This window comes from Haliotis rufescens, unplaced genomic scaffold, assembly GCF_023055435.1.
Source record: "Haliotis rufescens isolate VD_foot unplaced genomic scaffold, xgHalRufe1.0.p SCAF_56, whole genome shotgun sequence".
NCBI classification, from domain to species: domain Eukaryota; kingdom Metazoa; phylum Mollusca; class Gastropoda; order Lepetellida; family Haliotidae; genus Haliotis; species Haliotis rufescens.
In genome coordinates this window covers 2,830,399-2,851,339 of record NW_025964290.1, presented here as the reverse complement: position 1 = coordinate 2,851,339, position 20,941 = coordinate 2,830,399, and the positions used below count along the sequence as shown (strand labels likewise).

General features: G+C 43.0%; 1 protein-coding gene across 1 annotated transcript in view; it reads right to left on the bottom strand.

The window, feature by feature from the left end:
• LOC124141688 (protein rogdi-like) overlaps nt 1-3,603 on the bottom strand; it is a 50,211-nt gene extending 46,608 nt beyond the window's left edge. The window contains exon 1 of the mRNA XM_046509735.2: nt 3,560-3,603. Within this exon, the coding sequence (XP_046365691.2) occupies nt 3,560-3,592 (33 nt within the window). The 5' untranslated portion in view covers nt 3,593-3,603. The remainder of the gene's footprint in view (nt 1-3,559) is intronic.
• Nucleotides 3,604-20,941: the final 17,338 nt, after the last annotated feature.

The following is a 20,941-nucleotide window of genomic DNA, read 5'->3' as shown; positions in this document are numbered from 1 at the left end:
GCCAAGAAATCCATCATCACTACTCCGTGCTGGTCCCAAAACACAGTGAGCATGACCTTGCCTGCAGAGGGTTGGACACATGCCAGCTTTGGGGGTGGTGACTCCACATGCTTCCATAGCATCGACTGAACTTTAGTCTCAGGATCATAGTGATGGACCCATGTTTCATCCTGTGTGATAAGTCTGTCAAAAATTTGCCTGTTTTTTTTGGCACATGTCCAAACGATCCTTTGGGCAATTGACTTGTTCCTGCTTTTGGAAAGGTGTGAGCAACCTGGGAATCTATTGTGCAGACACATTATGCATGTTCAAATTGTCATGGATGATTTTTTCCACAGACCCTACACTGATCTTGACATCTTGTGCTAACTGGTGAACAGTTATACGTCGGTCTGCCAAAATGGCGGTCTCCACTTGACGGATAGTGTCCTCATCAATGGCTGAATGGGGGCGACCAGGAATGGCAGCTGTTTCCACAGATGTCCGACCACACTTGAACTGGCGATGCCAGTGTTTAACAACGTCATATGATGGGGCATCTTCCCCATAAGTTGCTTTCATTTCATCGAAAGTTTCTTTTGGTGTGCGACCTTTCAAATATAAAAACCTAATCCCTGCTCGGTATTCTACTGGCTCCATTGTCACACCCTACTCGATCATAACACCTGTAAAAGTGGTAAGATTAATAGTTCGGTGCTGCAAATTCAGACATAACTCATAGATACATGTATCATTACACATGTGAAATTTCAACCAAATATGATAACCCTAAGTGGTTTCAGGGGAAATCTTTAATGAACACCCCTCGTACACTCTCTTTATCTCCATTGCCGTGGTTCTCACAATATCTAATTACCAATTCTTTATTTCTGCTACCTCACGTACGTCTAACGTACCAATAACAGAGCTACAGATAAGCAGCGTATTTGCGTAAAATACCCCAAAATTATTCAAACCCCCAATTACTTTCAATTAACTTGCATACAGAAACACCTGCATTAAATGAAAAACTCAAATGTATAAAAACGGCTCTGAAAATATCCAATGAAACTTTTTCTGCATGCGGACAAAGGAGTTAATTTCTGAAACACAATTACAAGCTAATTTACTTTCTGAGTCAAGCAAACATATTTAGAACAGTTATATACATCTAAAACATTATTTCATTTTTTTAAATCTTAAAATGTTCACTAATTTTAGGAGAACCCAATCATGCCAATAGAGTGATGAATAGATGCGTGAAAAAATGTAATAATATAATAATATAACAATGAAAAATGTAATAACCCAATTAAAATAGAAACCCGAGAGTAAAAACTCAATTGCTCAAAAAGTTTTCTGGAGCTCTGAAAAAGAATGCAACTAACAAACCAGCCTCAATGACTATGGAGTCATTTTGAGATATAAATGTGATGTTTAATCAATGCGAGCAAAGACCACTCACGTTTTTCACATTTAATTCATGCTCGCATTATTTGAAGATTTACAGTATATGACGGTGGTCTGTAAATAATCGAGTTTGGAGCAGACAATCCAGTGATTTACATCATGAGCATCGATCTGCGCAATTGTGATACGATGACATGCATCAAGTGAACGAGTCTGACCACCCGATCCCATTAATTACCATTTCCGCCAAGCATAGTCGCCTTTTACGACAAGCTTGGGTTGCTGAAGACCTATTCTCAACCCAGATCTTCACAGGTCTGAGGGCAATATATGACAAGGGACATTTTAGGCCCACTGACAATGTCAACTTATGGAAATATGAAAAACTGTGGTATGAAACTAATCAGACATGTTTACATGACTTGTCTTTTCTCCTTCTTGTAGAGATATCATAGATTGGCAGAGGCAGAAAATTGTTATTTTAGTATTGACATTCCTAAATCTGTCTCGATACAGTACCAACTCTAAAATATATCGATAATTTTATAACTTCCCTACTTTCTTACATTTGCAGGTTTGAACTTTTGACATGATCAAGTTCATAAACATGGTAAAAATAAGTTAAAAAGAATTATTTTCAAACTTTACCAGAAAATCCAACTAAGTCATGTAGCACTTCATAAAAAATAAGTGTAGAAATGAACAAAGAATATAACTCATTCATCATGTTCATAGGAACAAATCTGATAACTTTCCTTAGACGTTCTAATATTTCTTGAATAATGGAGCGCCTGTTATTCCTCTACCATAGACTAACATCTAGTCTCTGAAATGAAAATATTTTACAGAAAAAAAACGGTTGTTAAATTATTGCTATGATATATAATAAAAAGAGCACAGAGACTCTCTCCATTTACTGCAGTAATCTAGACTTGCCAAGTATTATAGGCTTGCATGGGCTGTATTGGATATATCTGTTTCAGGGTCTGCAGGGCTGTATTGGATATATCTGTTTCAGGGTCTGCAGGGCTGTATTGGATATATCTGTTTCAGGGTCTGCAGGGCTGTATTGGATATATCTGTTTCAGGGTCTGCATGACAGTCTGCCTTGACCATTAATATTTTTTAAGAACACAGCAACAGTTAGAAACCTGGCTTGTTGAGTGAGTGAGTGAGTGAGTGAGTGAGTGAGTGAGTGAGTGAGTGAGTGAGTGTGAGTGAGTGAGTTTGAGTTTACGCCGCTTTCAGCAATATTACAGCAGTATCACAGCGGGGAAACCAGAAAATGGCTTCACACATTGTACCCATGTCAGGAATCGAACCCGGGTCTTCGGCATGATAAGCAAATGCTTTAACCACTAGGCTACCCGACTGCCCCTTATTTTGAAATGGGATCTGTACATGTGTTTTTTCAAACAATTTTCTATGCATACTTCTTTGAATTAACGTCAATGATAGCACTGTAATCAAGCGGCCTTTAATACAAACAGAATATTCTTTTCAGCAAGACTGCAAATCAGTGATTTATTACTTTCCAATTAATATATACAACACCTGCGTAAACATGTGACAGTTTGGAGCAAGAAGATATTCAGGATATAAATGGGCTTTTAATAATGTGCCTAAATGAACACTGTTGTGATTAATATATGTGAGTGAAGTGACAAATATAATATCACCAGCCAGCTGTTACTTTGACAGTCATAGACACCGAGCAGTCAGTGGGAGTTTGTTTTGTTTTGTTATTTTGACAAGTCATGCCTGAAACGGTATTGTTGTATAGGCTACCAACGTACACCGCGAGTTTATAGCCAAGTGTCACACTGGCTAGAGTTTATTGACCTGTCAGTTATTAAAATCGTTCAACTCATACGATTTTTGGTCCATCATATTAGCAATATTTAGTATGATACGTTCCACATTCTGAAATCTCAGTCCGGCTCTAAATACAAAAGGCTCTCTCACCGACAGATTCCGTGAGTCGTGTTAGTATTCCACTCAAGTCTTAAACGGATCCTCCGAGGTGTAAACAAATCACTGTAACACAGTTATCGTTGAAGATCCGAACCTGCTATTTACCAAGTCAATAAAGGAATATGTCATGACTTCATACATCAAGTCTCGACGGGAACCAGTATGTATATCTGCTAAAAGCACTCATCTATCTTACCAGACTTTCCAGCTCTGAGTCCACATCCGCCATGATGGCTCGTCGTGTTGGGTCAAAGGTTACAGGTCACGGGTCACGACAGGCAGGTTCGCCATGGACGGTTCAACCGTCATTTCCATTGAACATGTGTTGGACATGTTTCTTTGTCGTTGTTGTTGTATTTATTAATACACAAGACTTTTGAAAAGGATATGGTGATAAATAACTTTCTAAAGTGCGACTTACACCAGTTTGTTTAAAATATATCGATTCGTTAATAAATATGAAAAGCCATAGAATCTATATAAAAAAAAGATTATCTCAGGAAAATAATTGCGTAATAAACACCACTCGCTTAACAAATAATCATTCTTCCACGAGGCCGAGTATATGTATACATTATTGATTGAATCAAGGTAATGTGGCCCGCCACGTGTTTAGTCATCTCGGCTTCCTGAGCGGAATGCATGGGCGGTTGGGTAGGTAGGTGGTAAATGTGTTCGCTGGTCGCGCCGAAGACCCGAGTTCTATTCCCAACATCGGTACTATGTGTGAGACACATTCTTGCTACCCCACCGCCCCCAGATTCAAGAGGGCTACCTGTGTAGCTTTAAATATTTAAACTACTCTCCCAGTGCTTCTTTTCGAATGTGAATTTGACGTGTGTGTGTGTGTGTGTGTGTGTGTGTGTGTGTGTGGTTTCCGTTTTGATCTGTGTGTTGTTTCCTTGGATTTCAAGGGAGGTAACTTGAATGACAAATATGAGACATAATTAAACCTTTGATGAGTATTATTTTTAATTATAGATGTCAAAGGCGGATCCCGGATTCGAAAAATGGGGGATTCCACTTGAGGCATTTGTAACTTCGGTGTGTGTGTGTGCGCGCGTGCGTGCGTGCGTGCGTGCGTGCGTGCGTGTGTGTGTGTGTGTGTGTGTGTGTGTGTGTGTGTGTGTGTGTGTGTGTGTGTGCGTGTGCGTGCGTGTGTGTGTGTGCGTGTTTGTGTTGAGGGAGGGGGGTATATGTAAACCATTATTACTTATGTTACTTTAACAACCAAATGAACAATCAAATACCGCTTTGTTCAGAACTCAGTATTTCATTTTATCGCGGCGTGTTACCTTGATATGGGAGGAAAGTCCAAAGTGTTGGGGGGATGGGGGGAGGGAAGAGAGAAAAATCAAGCTATAAAGTCACGTAACTCTGCATAGCGTACCCCAAATCTTGATTAAGACCATATGATGTGTTTTTGTTGTTGTTGTGTGTGTGTGTGTGTGTGTGTGTGTGTGTGTGTGTGTGTGTGTGTGTGTGTGTGTGTGTGTTTTAGTATTTTTTTCAAGGGAAGAACACCTGTAACATTGTTTAATGGTAGGGCACAATTATACGCATTCAAAGGTGAACAACTGACTTGCCTTTGAATGTTGGTTTGTTTGTTTGTTGTTTAACGCCGCACTCCAATATTCCAGCTATATGACGGCGGTCTGTAAATAATCGAGGCTGGACAAGACAATCCAGTGATTGATATCATGAGCCTCGATCCACGCAATTGGGATCGCTGACATGCATCAACTAAGTCAGCGAGCCTGACCTCCCGATCCCGTTAGTCACCTCTTACGACAATCATAGTCGCCTCTTACGACAGTCATAGTCGCCTTTTACGGCAAGCATGGGTTGCTGATGATCTATTCTACCCGGATCTTCAGGGGCCGCCTTTGAAGGTGTTTGTGATGGGTGATACCTGTGTTAACAGAGATTACTTATGATTCTTAAAATGTTTTTGTCGCTTATATATTTACACTTTTTGTCTTTTAGGGGGCAGGCACGAGTGATCTAATAGAAGTCCCGTTCAATACATTTTATAAAACTTAATGGATTCCCAAATTAATTATTGTAAATATTGGCCCTGATGATATCTCGATCTTGTGAAAATAAAGAAGATGTCTATAGTCTCCCAAATACAGGAGTAGATATTAATATTCCATAACAAATGACTAGCCGTGTGTTACTTTGTTTACAAGCCGCGGAACTGTCGCGTTATTTATAGCCTGATATCAATTGTTAATCTCTACATCCAGATATGTCACCTGTACCAGAGCAGTTTGTTGAGATCAAAGGCGAGATAACGTAGTCCAGTAAGTCTAAGAGTGGCGTCACACGCGCATTGTGAATGTGAAGCTGATCGGAGCCCCGACAAAGGCGAGATAACGTCGTCCTGTAAGCGTAAGAGTGGCGTCACACGCGCTTTGTGACCGTGAAGCCGACCGGAGACCCGACAAGAGAACAAATGGCACGCGATGTCTGCAATGAAGGATGCAGTTGTCGAGAAATGATTCAGGTAATTATGAAAGAGGAATTATGATCTTTGTCGCTGTAGTGAGTTAGACCTGTAGTTTTTATAACGTCATTATTCGGGAAGTATTTCTACAGATGACGTTATGTTATGTATCTTCCCTGGAGGGTGTTCTAATCCATATTTACGATATTCAGATCGATTTACAAACACTGTGTTTTCTTTATTGTACAATTGAAGAAAAGCTGTTTCAAATATGTGTAATCAATGAGACAAGTGGGTGATGCAGTGAGTCCCTTAAAGAACCACCCCCTCTTCTCCCCCAATATCATGGTGCCCTACTATTGAACAATCACAGTGATGTTCTTCCCGTACGCAAATATCATGGTGCTTCACCAGTGTTTGGATTTTATAAATGCCAGGCTGCCTCCAGGAGAGACTGAATAAACCTTTCAGGACCTCATTTATGAAACTGCTGCTTATTGTGACAAATACATCAACACGTAAATTTACTGTAGGTCATAAGGACCCATACACAATTCAATCTATTGGCCCGACACGAGATCTACCAGCCACGGGCCTACGGACAGGCGCTTATTTCGAACACTGTGCCCCATCATTGAAGAATCACACTGATGTTCTTCCCTTGAACAAATATCGCGGTGCCCCACCATTGAACAATCTTATTGTGTTCGTCCCTTGATCAAATATCGCGGTGCCCCTCCATTGAACAATCTTATTGTGTTCGTCCCTTGAACAAATATCGCGGTGCCCCTCCATTGAACAATCTTATTGTGTTCGTCCCTTGAACAAATATCATGGTGCACCGTCATTGAACAATCTTGTAAGTGTTCTTCCCTTGAACAAATATATTCCCGCTCTTCCAAAGCATAGTCACTGTGGTGCCCCGCCCTTGTAGACATCCCGTGATCACACTGGTCCCACCTGGGCATATTGAAGCTTCGCTTCTGTAGTGTACATCTTGCTTCAGAAGCAAATTGGCTTCAGGGCGTGAGTGACTGAGTGAGTGAGTATGATTTTACGCCGCTTTTAGCAATATTCCAGCAATATCACTGCGGGGGAAACCAGAAATGGGCTTCACACATTGTACCCATGTCGGGAATCGAAACCGGGTCTTCGGCGTGACGAGCGAACGCTTTAACCACTAGGCTACCCGACCGCCCCTAACTTGACTTCAATCCGTCGACTCAGGCCAACGGTACCAATACGTTCACGTTGTCTCTCTGTATGTATATACCAGTGTAATCACATCAGACACGGGTCACCAGGACTGCCAGTTCCCGGATCCCAGCCCCTCTTTAAGTATCATTGTTGCATTCAATTCCTACACAATCTTTCCTAACGTGATTTCTGAAGAAGCTTGGCGATGAATTATGTGTCCAGATTCTTTAAACAGATAATCTAACGCCTCTTGGTGGAGAAATTCCACAGGCACTGACCCTGTCAGAGGCAAACATTATAACCAGTCGAGTCAGCAGGTCCTCCGAGAACGAGTGGCGGACAAGTTTTCATCTATGGTCATTGATTTGCTAACTGGTTGTATTAATCTGACGTTATAAAGCTTCCAAGGAGTGTGTTTAATTCGTCCTTTTTATTTGACTATGGGTAATATTCCGTACGTTTCATCGAGGACTGTGGTTTCATTTGTGATTGAATGGGATGAGACTTGTTTGGCGCCATGGTCGATACCACTAGGGACAGCGCCCCGGAAGTGGTATTGTGGGATTGATTTCTGTCAATGCATGGGACTAATTTGGACCAATCATAGTAGGTTGGTTATGGGGCGATAGCGTTTTTATGTAATTAAATATAGTGATTAATTGAGGGTGTGATTAGGTGTGAGTTAATTACTCACCGCAGCACGCAAGACTATATAGTCGCTCTGAAAACTATTGTCCAGGCGTGTGATGGTGTTCTCCTTGTTTTGCGGGTTGTTTGATCAAGGCTACAACATTCAAGCAGGGTATGAAACTCCCAAAATTTTCAGCCAGACCACAGGACTGGCTAGCTGAAATACTTGCCAGCCCTGACCAAAACCTGCCTGCCCACTATAATCATATGTTTCTCAGGATAATTTAATTAAAACTTTAAATCGAATACATTGAACATGAAGTAATGCAAGAAAAGAAATAGCAAACACTTTTTAGGTCGGATTTGTATTTGATATCCTAGAATACATCATGTTAATAATGCTTATCATCGGAAAATATGTAGAATCTTTTTACATATGAAATATAACCCGACCGTCGGGCAGGGGGATTTGAAAATCTGGCAGCCCGAGTTGAAATCAACCCGTCTCGGACGGTCGGGCAGGCAGGTATTTCGAACACTGATTCAAGGCCTCAGAAAAGCGTTGAAAAATGTGGAGGGCATTCCAATTTGACGCATCAGTCACAGCAACGAAGTCTGATGAAATTAACTGTTTTGACTTGTACCATATGTTCTCGTGATTTTTTCGGTGAACACTTGACTTGCCTTTGCATGCGTTTGTGACGGGTGCCACCAGTGGGCCAGGATACGCTCACCTTTTCGAGAACCCCTGTATCATAACTATTTTATCGTGATACATAAACACTTGCCCAGTCGGAATCGTACAATGGACTCTGCTTTTGGTAGAGATTTCTTATGATTGTGGAAATGTTTTTATTGCTTTTTATTTTGTGTATTAACGGGATCCACTTCTCTCTCATCAATGGTTTATCCTGCCTTGACTTTACTGGGTTGGTTGATTTTTTTGTTTAACGCCGCACTCAGCAATATTCAAGCTATATGACGGCGGTCTGTAAATAATCGAGTCTAGACCAAACAATCCAGTGATTGATATCATGAGCATCGATCCACGCAATTGGGATTGATGACATGTATCAACCAAGTCAGCGAGTCTGACCACCCGATCCCGTTAGTCGCATTTTACGATAAGCATAGTCGCCTTTTACGGCAAGCATGGGTTGCTGAAGACCTATTCTACCCCGGAATCTTCACGGGTTCATGAACATCGATCCACGCAATTGGGATATGATGACATGTATCAACCAAGTCAGCGAGTCTGACCACCCGATCCCGTTAGTCGCCTTTTACGACAAGCATAGTCGCCTTTTACGGCAAGCATGGGTTGCTGAAGACCTATTCTACCCCGGAATCTTCACGGGTCCTTGACTTTACTGGGTGTGTCAACAATCATGGGGTTGACATCTGGATCATGTAAAATGCCTCACGAACACCTGGCGTCATCATTGATTCCTTCACTGACCTATTCATGTTTGTTGTTTTGGGGGGATTTTTTAAAATATTTTTATTTGCATCCAGTAGACATAAACCCACGATTGCCGTAAAAGGCGACTATGCTTGTCGTAAGAGGCGACTAACGGTGTCGGGTGGTCAGCTCGCTGACTTGGTTGAAGCATGTCATCGTATCCCAATTGTGTGGATCGATGCTCACGATGTCAATCACTGGAATGACCGCCGTCATATAGCTGGAATATTGCTGAGTGCGGCGTAAAACAATATACCAACCAACCAACCAATACTTCCATTTTCTGTCGAATTTATTAAAACTGCTATTTTTCATTGCAATAAAATATTTTTTTTTATTTTACATACATCTCTCAAAAAATTTATAAAGAAAGGAAAGCATAATGGTATTCGTGTTTATATAAACGCGTCTTGGACATCCTATTACGAGACGGGGACACGGGTGGGTGTGTGGGTGGGTGCTGTGCAGCGTTGCTTCCCTCGGGCATACCAGAAACCTGTGGTCATGGGTTCGAATCCCAGATTCGCTCTGATTTTGTTTCTATAGGTTTCAGCACCATACCGTGCTCGTGGATTTCCCCAAAGTAGTAAGCGTTGTTGGCTTAGTTATACAATCACCGGAAATCCTTTTTTATTGCAGATTATTATGTTAATTCACGTCTGTAGTTTTACCACAGTTTATAACAATTTGCGGCAGCAGTTGATACAATTTATTACCCCTTGTATGACTCTTATTTTTATCACTTGTTATAAATCAACGAAGTTCATTTCGTCTTGACTTCATGGATGAAATGAGTTATGCTTTCAGCGTGTCGGCAACCAGTGTCAAGAAACATTGACGCCATGCTGTCGTTAATATAACTCCCGTGTCGAGTAAATGTATTTTCATGCGAATTCCGGCAATGCAAATGTACGTTAGCGATTCAATATGTCTCGCATTGTGGTAAGCCATTAATACTTGTTGTTGTTAAGATGATGGGAGTTATGTCTAATTAACCATATCAGGTCAGACCTAGTGAGTGTTTAACTCCAAGTGAGTGTTTGACTCCAGGTGAGTATTTAACTCCAGGTGAGTGTGTGTTTAACTCCAGGTGAGAATTTAACTCCAGGTGAGTATTAAACTCTAGGTGAGTATCTTGACTCCAGGTGTGAGTAGTTTAACTCTAGGTGAGTATCTTGACTCCAGGTAAGTATCTTGACTCCAGGTGAGTATTTAACTCCAGGTGAGTGTGTGTTTAACTCCAGGTGAGAATTAAACTCCAGGTGAGTATTTAACTCTAGGTGAGTATCTTGACTCCAGGTGTGAGTATCTTGACTCCAGGTGAGTGTGTGTTTAACTCCAGGTGAGTATTTAACTCTAGGTGAGTATTTTGACTCCAGGTGAATGTTTTGACTCCAGGTGTGTGTTCAACTCGAAGTCAGTATCTTGACTCAAGGTGAGTATCTTGACTCCAGGTGAGTATCTTGACTCCAGGTGAGTATCTTGGCTCAAGGTGAGTGTTTAACTCCAGGTGAGTATCTTGACTCCAGGTGAGTATTTAACTACAGGTGAGTATCTTGACTCCAGGTGAGTATCTTGACTCTAGGTGAGTATCTTGACTCCAGGTGTGAGTATCTTAACTCCAGGTGTGAGTATCTTGACTCCCGGTGTGAGTATCTTGACTCCAGGTTAGTATTTTGATTCCAGGTGAGTATCTTGACTCCAGGTGAGTATCTTGACTCCCGGTGTGAGTATCTTAACTCCAGGTGAGTATCTTGACTCCAGGTGAGTATCTTGACTCCAGGTGTGAGTATCTTGACTCCAGCTGTTAGTATCTTGGCCGGAGCTGGTTGTGGCAACAGGACCTACATACCGTTCTCCACACTTTAATTGATTCAGTCAATATTCCGGTATCGAAGTCGGGGAGGGTTGAGGCGAGATGTAAATCGCCATGTCTCTCTCACGCGGTAAAAGACTGCGAACAATGGCCCCTGGGGGGTCATAAGCTTTGGGGCTCGCGCCGTATACTTTTGTCGCCTGTACTTAGCAGGGATGTGCACACGGTACTACAACATCCACTAAAACTGTTCCCACGCCAGACATACAGAATTCGCAAATTGAACCTTTTTACCAGACCGTCTTGAAGGATCATCCCCGCGCCGCAGTAACTCTCTGCATCGTCAGTGACGGCACAGCGCCGTCACACAAAGCCAATCACTTAGGGTATTTTATCAGTTCGACAGCCTCCGATCGACCAACAATCGCCAAGCCGATTACAGAAGCCTAATAGTTTGTTCAATCGATTCTTTATCTGCCAAGGGTGCTGTGGACGGTTCCCGTTCCTCGGGCTGAGTCTGGAGTTGGTGTGGCTATTTATAGCAGTTCCTCTTTTACCTATATCGGGATGGAGTGATGAACGTACCGGAAGTGACGTCCATGGGCTCAGCATGCGTTCAGCCCGCGAGGGGGCGTTAACACGATCGTGTTTCACAGGTAAAATGGGTAGCAGGTGCACCTTTAAGCAAGTTACACTTAATTACCTTTATAAGATATCTACGCGATAAATCGCAAAGAACATTAAAGAACGAAGTGTTGTTTATTTCACGATGAAACGTTGTTCTATCATGACGTCATTTCTTGAGATTGGAATATGCGCTCGCAACTTGACTATTAAAACCCGTGTTTCCACAACAACAAAAAAACATGGTTCGAGTAGCATTAAACCCATTTATCATTGCACTGAACGACTATGCATAAACGTGACCTCTGAATAAAGAAATTGGGCTCACAAATATGCATTTTTGTGGCAAAATATGACTTTTTTACAGCAGTTAGAAAATAAACATCAAAACCCGACATGGCCTGTGTTTTCGTGCTGAAACTGAACAAGGATTTTCATAATGGAAAATACAACTTAGAGTATCTTGCGTTTTGAACACGTGATATGCACTCTGATTCCATCCACATGATTGCTAGTGACCTGTGCATCTACATATTTGTCTACATGCAGTTTCAACAGGAGTAACTTATGTACATGTAAGTACATTAGTCGTGTCCGGATCCGCTGCTCGAAGGTTCGAATCCAAATATGATTCCCGGTCTGTCGGTTTACCAGGCAATGTGAGTATGAACTTTTGAATTCATGCCCCAATTTACTGTTTCGTTTGAACTTTTCCCGTAAGAGAACGATGTAGGTAAAAGAAACCAAAATACAGTTGAGGGTGTGTCATGGATTTCTGAATTCAGATGCCACAACGATTAATACATATATCAGGCTCGCTGACTTGGTTGATGCATTGTATCCCAATTGCGTGGATCTATTCTCATGATGCCAATCATTGGATTGTCTGGTCCAGACTCGATTATTTAAAGACCGCCGTCATATAGCTGGCATATTGCAGAGGGCAGCGTAAACCAGACACATAAACAAACAACAAATAAAGATATATCACTATGGGTGACACCGATGGAACAGTGGTCAAAGATGATGCATAGAGTTACGTCCCTTAGTTGTGCCAGCACTTTATGATTCCAATTCCAGGTTTACCCTAATTGTTATTCTGGGTTTGTCAGCACTACACCCATGCTTATGGATTTTACCCTGGTGACCCGTGCAGATACGGGTTATAATAGGTTTTCAGCAACCCATGCTTGCCGTGAAAGGCGACTATGATTGTCGAAAGAGGCGACTAACGGGATCGGGTGGTCGTCCTCGCTGACTTGGTTGATGCATGTCACCGTATCCAAATTTCGTGGATCGATGCTCATGTCAATCACTGGACTGTCTGGTCCAGACTCGATTATTTACAGACCACCGTCATATAGCTGGAATATTGCTGAGTGTGGCGTTAAACAACAAACAAACAACACCAAAGTGTTGAACGTCTTAGACTTGCAACGGGCTTTCCTCCCATATTAAGGTGACCGGCGTTACTGATATACTCTTTAAATACCTATTTAAGTAAAAACACGCCCATCCACCTACTTAGGATAAACTCACAGCCAAAGTGTACTTAAGGACCAAGTAGGGAGAAACGACATACCCATCCATTCAACTGTGAAATGTGTTTCAGTAAATCAACACCAAGTTCCCCTCCACAAAGCGATCTTAGCGCTAAGACGATCGTAACTCCCATACTTTAACATGGGCTTGCGACAATCGCAACTGGTTGCATACACTGTAGCCACGTTGGTGTCGAACTGGTTGCATACACTGTAGCCACGTGGGTGTCGAACTGGTTGCATACACTGTAGCCACGTGGGTGTCGAACTGGTTGCATACACTGTACCCACGAGGGTGTCTAACTGGTTGCATACACTGTAGCCACGTGGGTGTCGAACTGGTTGCATACACTGTACCCACGTGGGTGTCGAACTGGTTGCATACACTGTACCCACGTGGGTGTCGAACTGGTTGCATACACTGTACCCGCGTGGGTGTCGAATTAACTTCATACACTGTAGCCACGTGGTTGTCGAATTAGCTTCATACACTGTACCCACGTTGGTGTCGAACTGTTTGCATACACTGCACCCACGTGGGTGTCAAACTGGTTGCATACACTGTACCCGCGCTGGTGTCGAACTGGTTGCATACACTGTACCCACGCTGGTGTCGAACTAGCTTCATACACGTGTGAGAAACGCGTTGAACGAAAAATCTGTATATATTACGATGTTGGTAAAGAAACAATTCGAGTAAAGAAACGACAAAATATTTCTTAATAAGTAACATTGACACCCATGTTTATATCATCTTTCATCAATCACACCATAACATCCTTATGTACCAGTGGGGACCACGAGTGGCCAAGTCGTCTAAGGTTCTGCAATTCGTTGCGCAGAGTTGCGTCCCTTAGGCGAACCAGGAGCCGTGATCTAACTGAAATACTGCCATAAGCTATGTTAAGCCCAACTAACTCACTCACTCACTCATACTCCGGTTGGGAAGCAAAGGCAGACATTTTGAGGTGATACTTCCAATATGTCTAATCACCAAATCGTTGAGGCAACTCATTGTGAAGGCATTTTACCGCCATTGATTATTGTGTGCGAGGTTGACTGGCCACTGAACTTTCGGCAGTGCAATAAATCGTCTTTCTGTGTGAGCGGCGCTGGCCACGCAATTCTGCTTCGCGGACACAAGGAAACTAATCGCAGACACTCTCTTAATGTCTCGGAATCCGACGAATTAATCTAATTTGCTGCCTCCGTCAGAAACGGGGCGCGAAACATGTTTGTGCTGAGATATTTCCGGTCCTATCAAAAGGGCGGCAATTTGTGTTTTGCAGGAAACTTTTTTCTTTTCATTCTGTCGCGATATGGCGGCGGTCTGTAGATAATCGAGTCTAAATCACACACTGCCGTGATCGATATTATGAACAACACGTCGTAGAGGTTTAACACGCAGTTTAACATGCATACCCCACGCAGACACAGAATAGTGACTCGGAGCCGACCAGTCCTTGTTTAGCCCCTTTATGCCGAGCGCCAGCTGGCAGGGTAACATCAAGTACCATCTTGTACCGTCTTTTGGTATGACTCAGCCAGGGATCGAACCCACGACCTTCCGCACTCCGGGCAGACATTCTACCACTTGATCACGGAGGCGGTCTTCATGAATCTGGGATGCAACATTTTGCACGGCGTCCTTATGTTATTTTAACTTGCTATGACGTGGAAAATGCGCCTCATGTCAGTATTGAATGAGCTGCGCATGACAATACATCCAAGCCGTGTCATTTAGTCGCCACAGCCATCTTCTATTTTATTATTATGTATTCTGAACGAATATAAGGATCTTTAAATATTTTTTTGGATATATTCTTGTTATGAAGACTGAGCGCACTATATAGAAATATATCCCAAAATACGCATAATCCTGTTTTACAAACTCTCGTGGCCATTTTTGCGACTGGGTTCCGTCTAAGCGCAAACGGGCATAGCCAGGAGAACTGTCAACTCGTTGCGTAATGATATTCACGTATATTTGCCCGATATATAAATATATTCCAGATGTTCCCGAAACACACTGGGGCTTACAGTACTATAACAGTATGATGGAACATATTTAACTATATCTTGGGAATATTTCTAAATGCAAGACATGTAAAATCAAAATTATTCCTGAGTGATTCTTGGACCGAAGTACTTGAAGACATACGCGTATTCTGATTGGTTTGTCGTATTTTCGCACATAACATTCATCGATAGGAGGACGAGTCAGCTTGCAGGAAAGGGGCGAGTCGTGACGAATGGTAGCGATGGCCCAGAGAATCTATCATAATAGAATTGGCACTAGCGTATAGTGCACTGGAGATGATCCAACGACGGGCTTTGACATTTCTTATCAAATACACGTTTAAAGACTCCATCAGACCACTCCATGTTGCCTCGCTTAAAAATGACCTTGTGACCTCATTAAATGTCTGACTTTAGTAATGATGGTGTCTTACAATGCGTCAGGCTGAAATTATTTTATTTTGACACTGTTTTCCTCGGATTGCAATAGAAAAGGTAAGTACTGGATAAGTGTACGAATTCTGTCCTGCGGAATTCTGCACTTTTTTTCTTGTAACGCGTTGGTCAGTTGTGGGAGTGTCTGCGGCGTGTCCTGACGTTGACGTACACGTCGATCGAGTTCATCCTAGAGGTGTTCGATTGGGTTGAGATCTGGAAATCTCGATGGCCAGGGCAAGACGGTCATATTGACATTATGAAGGTAGTCTACCGTGATACGAGTTGTGTGTGGTGGAGCGTTGTCCTGTTTAAACTGCTCCTTCTGGCGGTCAATGATTGGAAGAAGGTGAGGTTGAAGAATTTGATTCATGTAGCGATTTGCTGTCAAATTTCCAAGAACCACAACCAGGTCAGATCTTCTGGTGTAGGATATGCCCCCCTTCCATCTCGCCGGTGAAGAAGAAATCGTGATTCATCTCGAAACCACACTAGTCTCCAGTTTCTCAAATTCCAAGGCTGTAAGGTATGGCACCAACGCAATCGTCGCTGTCGATGGATCTGTTGCAAAATATGGACGAAAACTGGTCTTCTGGGTCGGATTCCAGCTTCGCGAAGATGGTTCCTGACAGTCTGGTCCGATATCCTCCTCAAACCAGGGATGCATCCTGCAGTCTCAGTAGTTGTGGCATTGCGATGACGTAGGTGGAACACTCGCATGGGTTGCAGGGGTGGTAAGTCTCGGTCGGCCGGTTCTCGGACCGTCTGCAGTTGAATTGAACTGTGTGTATCGGTCACAAATGCGGCAAATGGTGTTGTGGTGGACGTTGAAGTGGCGTGCAAGAGACGACTGCGATTCCCCTCTTTGGATACGTCCTATGGCGATGTTCCGATCGGTATTGCTGAGTCTCGGCATTTTCGAACTTGAAAAATGTTGACAATTGAATGACAAATTATTGGCTTATGCTTGCCTTTTTATAGCCACTACCACGAGTTTCGCATGCCATAACTTGCACGTACATTTTGCTTTACAAGTGTGAAAACAATGCTGTTTAAGACATTGCAAATCGCCAATGGCTGCGTTTTGACGCTCCGTTTGTCGAATACCAGGCCACCAACATTTTCCAATAACATATATCCAGTTTCCCCCCTGGATTTTTTTTTATAGAAAACATGTTTCCTTGTGAAAGTTAACTTGAATAAGAAATGAACAACCCCCTGCCCCCGACATATTTTAATATTAGGAAATAAACAATGAAAGTCTAGGACAACACCATCATTCACATAACACCTTCAATGCAAATGAATATTAATCCTACGATATACGCTGGTATAGTGGTCAACGCATCGGCTTGTAGGCGCTGAAGATTGTTCAGAGTCTTGGTTTGATAATGATTCTTGCTTGTATATAGTTAATTTTAGTGGCGCTAAGTCAGCACGCAAAGAATGCTTCTTCGTTTTTATATTTTTTAAATATAATTTGATTTACAACTTTTTGAAAAATTAAAACAGATCGCATATTGCACATCTGCGGATGGGTATCTAAGACATCTTATCTTTGAAAATCTATGAATTTGCTTTTTTGACACAACTTCATGTGGTTTCGTTTTTTACCCTAGTCTTCATTGAACTAGTTTATTTTTACCCAAAATAGCCACAGATTACTTTTCACAAACGGTTGCAGGAATAAGTGACATACTCAAATTTAACACGGTATACCTTCTCCTGCCCCTCAGTGTGACTCGCCTGACACGTCCGCATGCGCAGATAGTTGCTGCTGACAGCGGAACATCACGGGGCCTCCGTGGTGGAACCGTACAGTGCTAATACAAACGTGCCCATGTGCTGAAATACACCATTCCGATATTGATTACCACTTTACAACTTCCATGAGCTACACCGGGCGACAAGTTGTCACCTTCGTCTTTATTGAGGAGGCGGGTCGGTATCCTGGTGGTTAAAGTGTTGGATCGTCACGCCGGAAGCCTAGGTTCGATCCCCTACATGGGAACATTGTGTCCATTCTCATCTTCCCGAGGCAAGTGAGTTAACTGACGAAGAGTCCAGTTTAAAAGTCAGTTAACTGTCTCGCCTCGGGAAGATGGTCCATTCTTCATGTCGTTATGCAGTAGGATGGAAATCGACGTGGAAAATCTTCCTTTACAAAAGTTAAAAACGAATATGAGTTATATAATAAGTATGAAACATACATGCTTGGCGTAAAAGGCGAATATGCTTGTCGTAAAAGGCGACAAACGGGATCGGGTGGTCAGGCTCGTTGACTTGGATTGTCTGGTCCAGACTCGATTATTTACAGACCGCCGTCATACAGCTTGAATATTGCTGAGTGCAGCGTTAAACAACAAACAAACAAATGTTTTATGTGTTTTCGTATCGTGAACCAATGTTACGCAACAGATAGTCGTAGCACTGCGAGATCTTCGTATTTCGGGCTCTGGTAACTGGGATCCGTCTCATAAAGCTATGGTGCGGTGGGGTAGTGAAGTGGTTAAAGTGTTCGCTCGTCACGCCAAACACCCGGGTTCGATTCCCCACATGGGTACAATGTGTGAAGCTCATTCCGGTGTGATTGGTGATGCGGTGAGATTGCTGGAATATTGCTAAAATCGGCGTAAACCAATTCTCAGTCCACAAAGCTATCGTAACGCGGAGGTGATCGCAACTCCCATACTTTTACATAGACCTACGACTGTCTTTGCGCTACGATTGCTTTGTGGCAGGTGCGGCGGTAGCTGTAGTCTTGCGATCTCATTTACATCTGACTGATCAGTCGTAAATAAAGGCGACAAAACCCATTCAATATGATGAGAAATCTCCGTCAAAAACAGAGTCGATAGCACAATTCCGTCTATATCATGAGCATGTGTCAACGAATCATCCTAGCTATAGTGATACCACCGGGTGTCATGCTCAACTACACACGTGCTCAGCTATAGACGTGCTCAACTACACACGTGCTCAACTATAGACGTGCTCAACTACACACGTGCTCAACTACACACGTGCTCAACTACACACGTGTTCAACTATAGACGTGCTCAACTACACACGTGCTCAACTATAGACGTGCTCAACTACACACGTATTCAACTACACACGTGCTCAACTACACACGTGCTCAACTACACACGTGTTCAACTATAGACGTGCTCAACTACACACGTGTTCAACTATAGACGTGCTCAACTACACACGTGCTCAACTATAGACGTGCTCAACTACACACGTGATCAACTATAGACGTGCTCAACTACACACGTGCTCAACTACACACGTGCTCAACTATAGACGTGCTCAACTACACACGTGCTCAACTATAGACGTGCTCAACTACACACGTACTCAACTACACACGTGCTCAACAACACACGTGCTCAACTACACACGTGCTCAACTATAGACGTGCTCAACTACACACGTGTTCAACTACACACGTGCTCAACTATAGACGTGCTCAACTACACACGTGCTCAACTACACACGTGCTCAACTACACACGTGTTCAACTATAGACGTGCTCAACTACACACGTGCTCAACTACACACGTGTTCAACTATAGACGTGCTCAACTACACACGTGCTCAACTATAGACGTGCTCAACTACACACGTGCTCAACTATAGACGTGCTCAACTGCACACGTGCTCAACTACACATGTGCTCAACTCCACACGTGTTCAACTACACACGTGTTCAACTATAGACGTGCTCAACTACACACGTGCTCAACTATAGACGTGCTCAACTACACACGTGCTCAACTACACACGTGCTCAACTACACACGTGTTCAACTATAGACGTGCTCAACTACACACGTGTTCAACTATAGACGTGCTCAACTACGCACGTGCTCAACCATAGACGTGCTCAACTACACACGTGATCAACTATAGACGTGCTCAACTACACACGTATTCAACTACACACGTGCTCAACTACACACGTGCTCAACTACACACGTGTTCAACTATAGACGTGCTCAACTACACACGTGTTCAACTATAGACGTGCTCAACTACACACGTGCTCAACTATAGACGTGCTCAACTACACACGTGATCAACTATAGACGTGCTCAACTACACACGTGCTCAACTACACACGTGCTCAACTATAGACGTGCTCAACTACACACGTGCTCAACTATAGACGTGCTCAACTACACACGTACTCAACTACACACGTGCTCAACAACACACGTGCTCAACTACACACGTGATCAACTATAGACGTGCTCAACTACACACGTGCTCAACTACACACGTGCTCAACTATAGACGTGCTCAACTACACACGTGCTCAACTATAGACGTGCTCAACTACACACGTGCTCAACTACACACGTGCTCAACTACACACGTGTTCAACTATAGACGTGCTCAACTACACACGTGCTCAACTATAGACGTGCTCAACTACACACGTGTTCAACTATAGACGTGCTCAACTACACACGTGCTCAACTATAGACGTGCTCAACTACACACGTGCTCAACTATAGACGTGCTCAACTGCACACGTGCTCAACTACACACGTGCTCAACTCCACACGTGTTCAACTACACACGTGTTCAACTATAGACGTGCTCAACTACACACGTGCTCAACTATAGACGTGCTCAACTACACACGTGCTCAACTACACACGTGCTCAACTACACACGTGTTCAACTATAGACGTGCTCAACTACACACGTGTTCAACTATAGACGTGCTCAACTACGCACGTGCTCAACTATAGACGTGCTCAACTACACACGTGATCAACTATAGACGTGCTCAACTACACACGTGCTCAACTATAGACGTGCTCAACTACACACGTGCTCAACTATAGACGTGCTCAACTACACACGTACTCAACTACACACGTGCTCAACAACACACGTGCTCAACTACATACGTGTTCAACTATAGACGTGCTCAACTACACACGTGCTCAACTATAGACGTGCTCAACTACACACGTGTTCAACTACACACGTGCTCAACTATAGACGTGCTCAACTACACACGTGCTCAACTACACACGTGCTCAACTACACACGTGTTCAACTATAGACGTGCTCAACTACACACGTGCTCAACTATAGACGTGCTCAACTACACACGTGTTCAACTATAGACGTGCTCAACTACACACGTGCTCAACTATAGACGTGCTCAACTACACACGTGCTCAACTATAGACGTGCTCAACTGCACACGTGCTCAACTACACACGTGCTCAATTCCACACTTGTTCAACTATAGACGTGCTCAACTACACACGTGCTCAACTACACACGTGTTCAACTATAGACGTGCTCAACTACACACGTGCTCAACTACACACGTGCTCAACTACACACATGTTCAACTATAGGCGTGCTCAACTACAC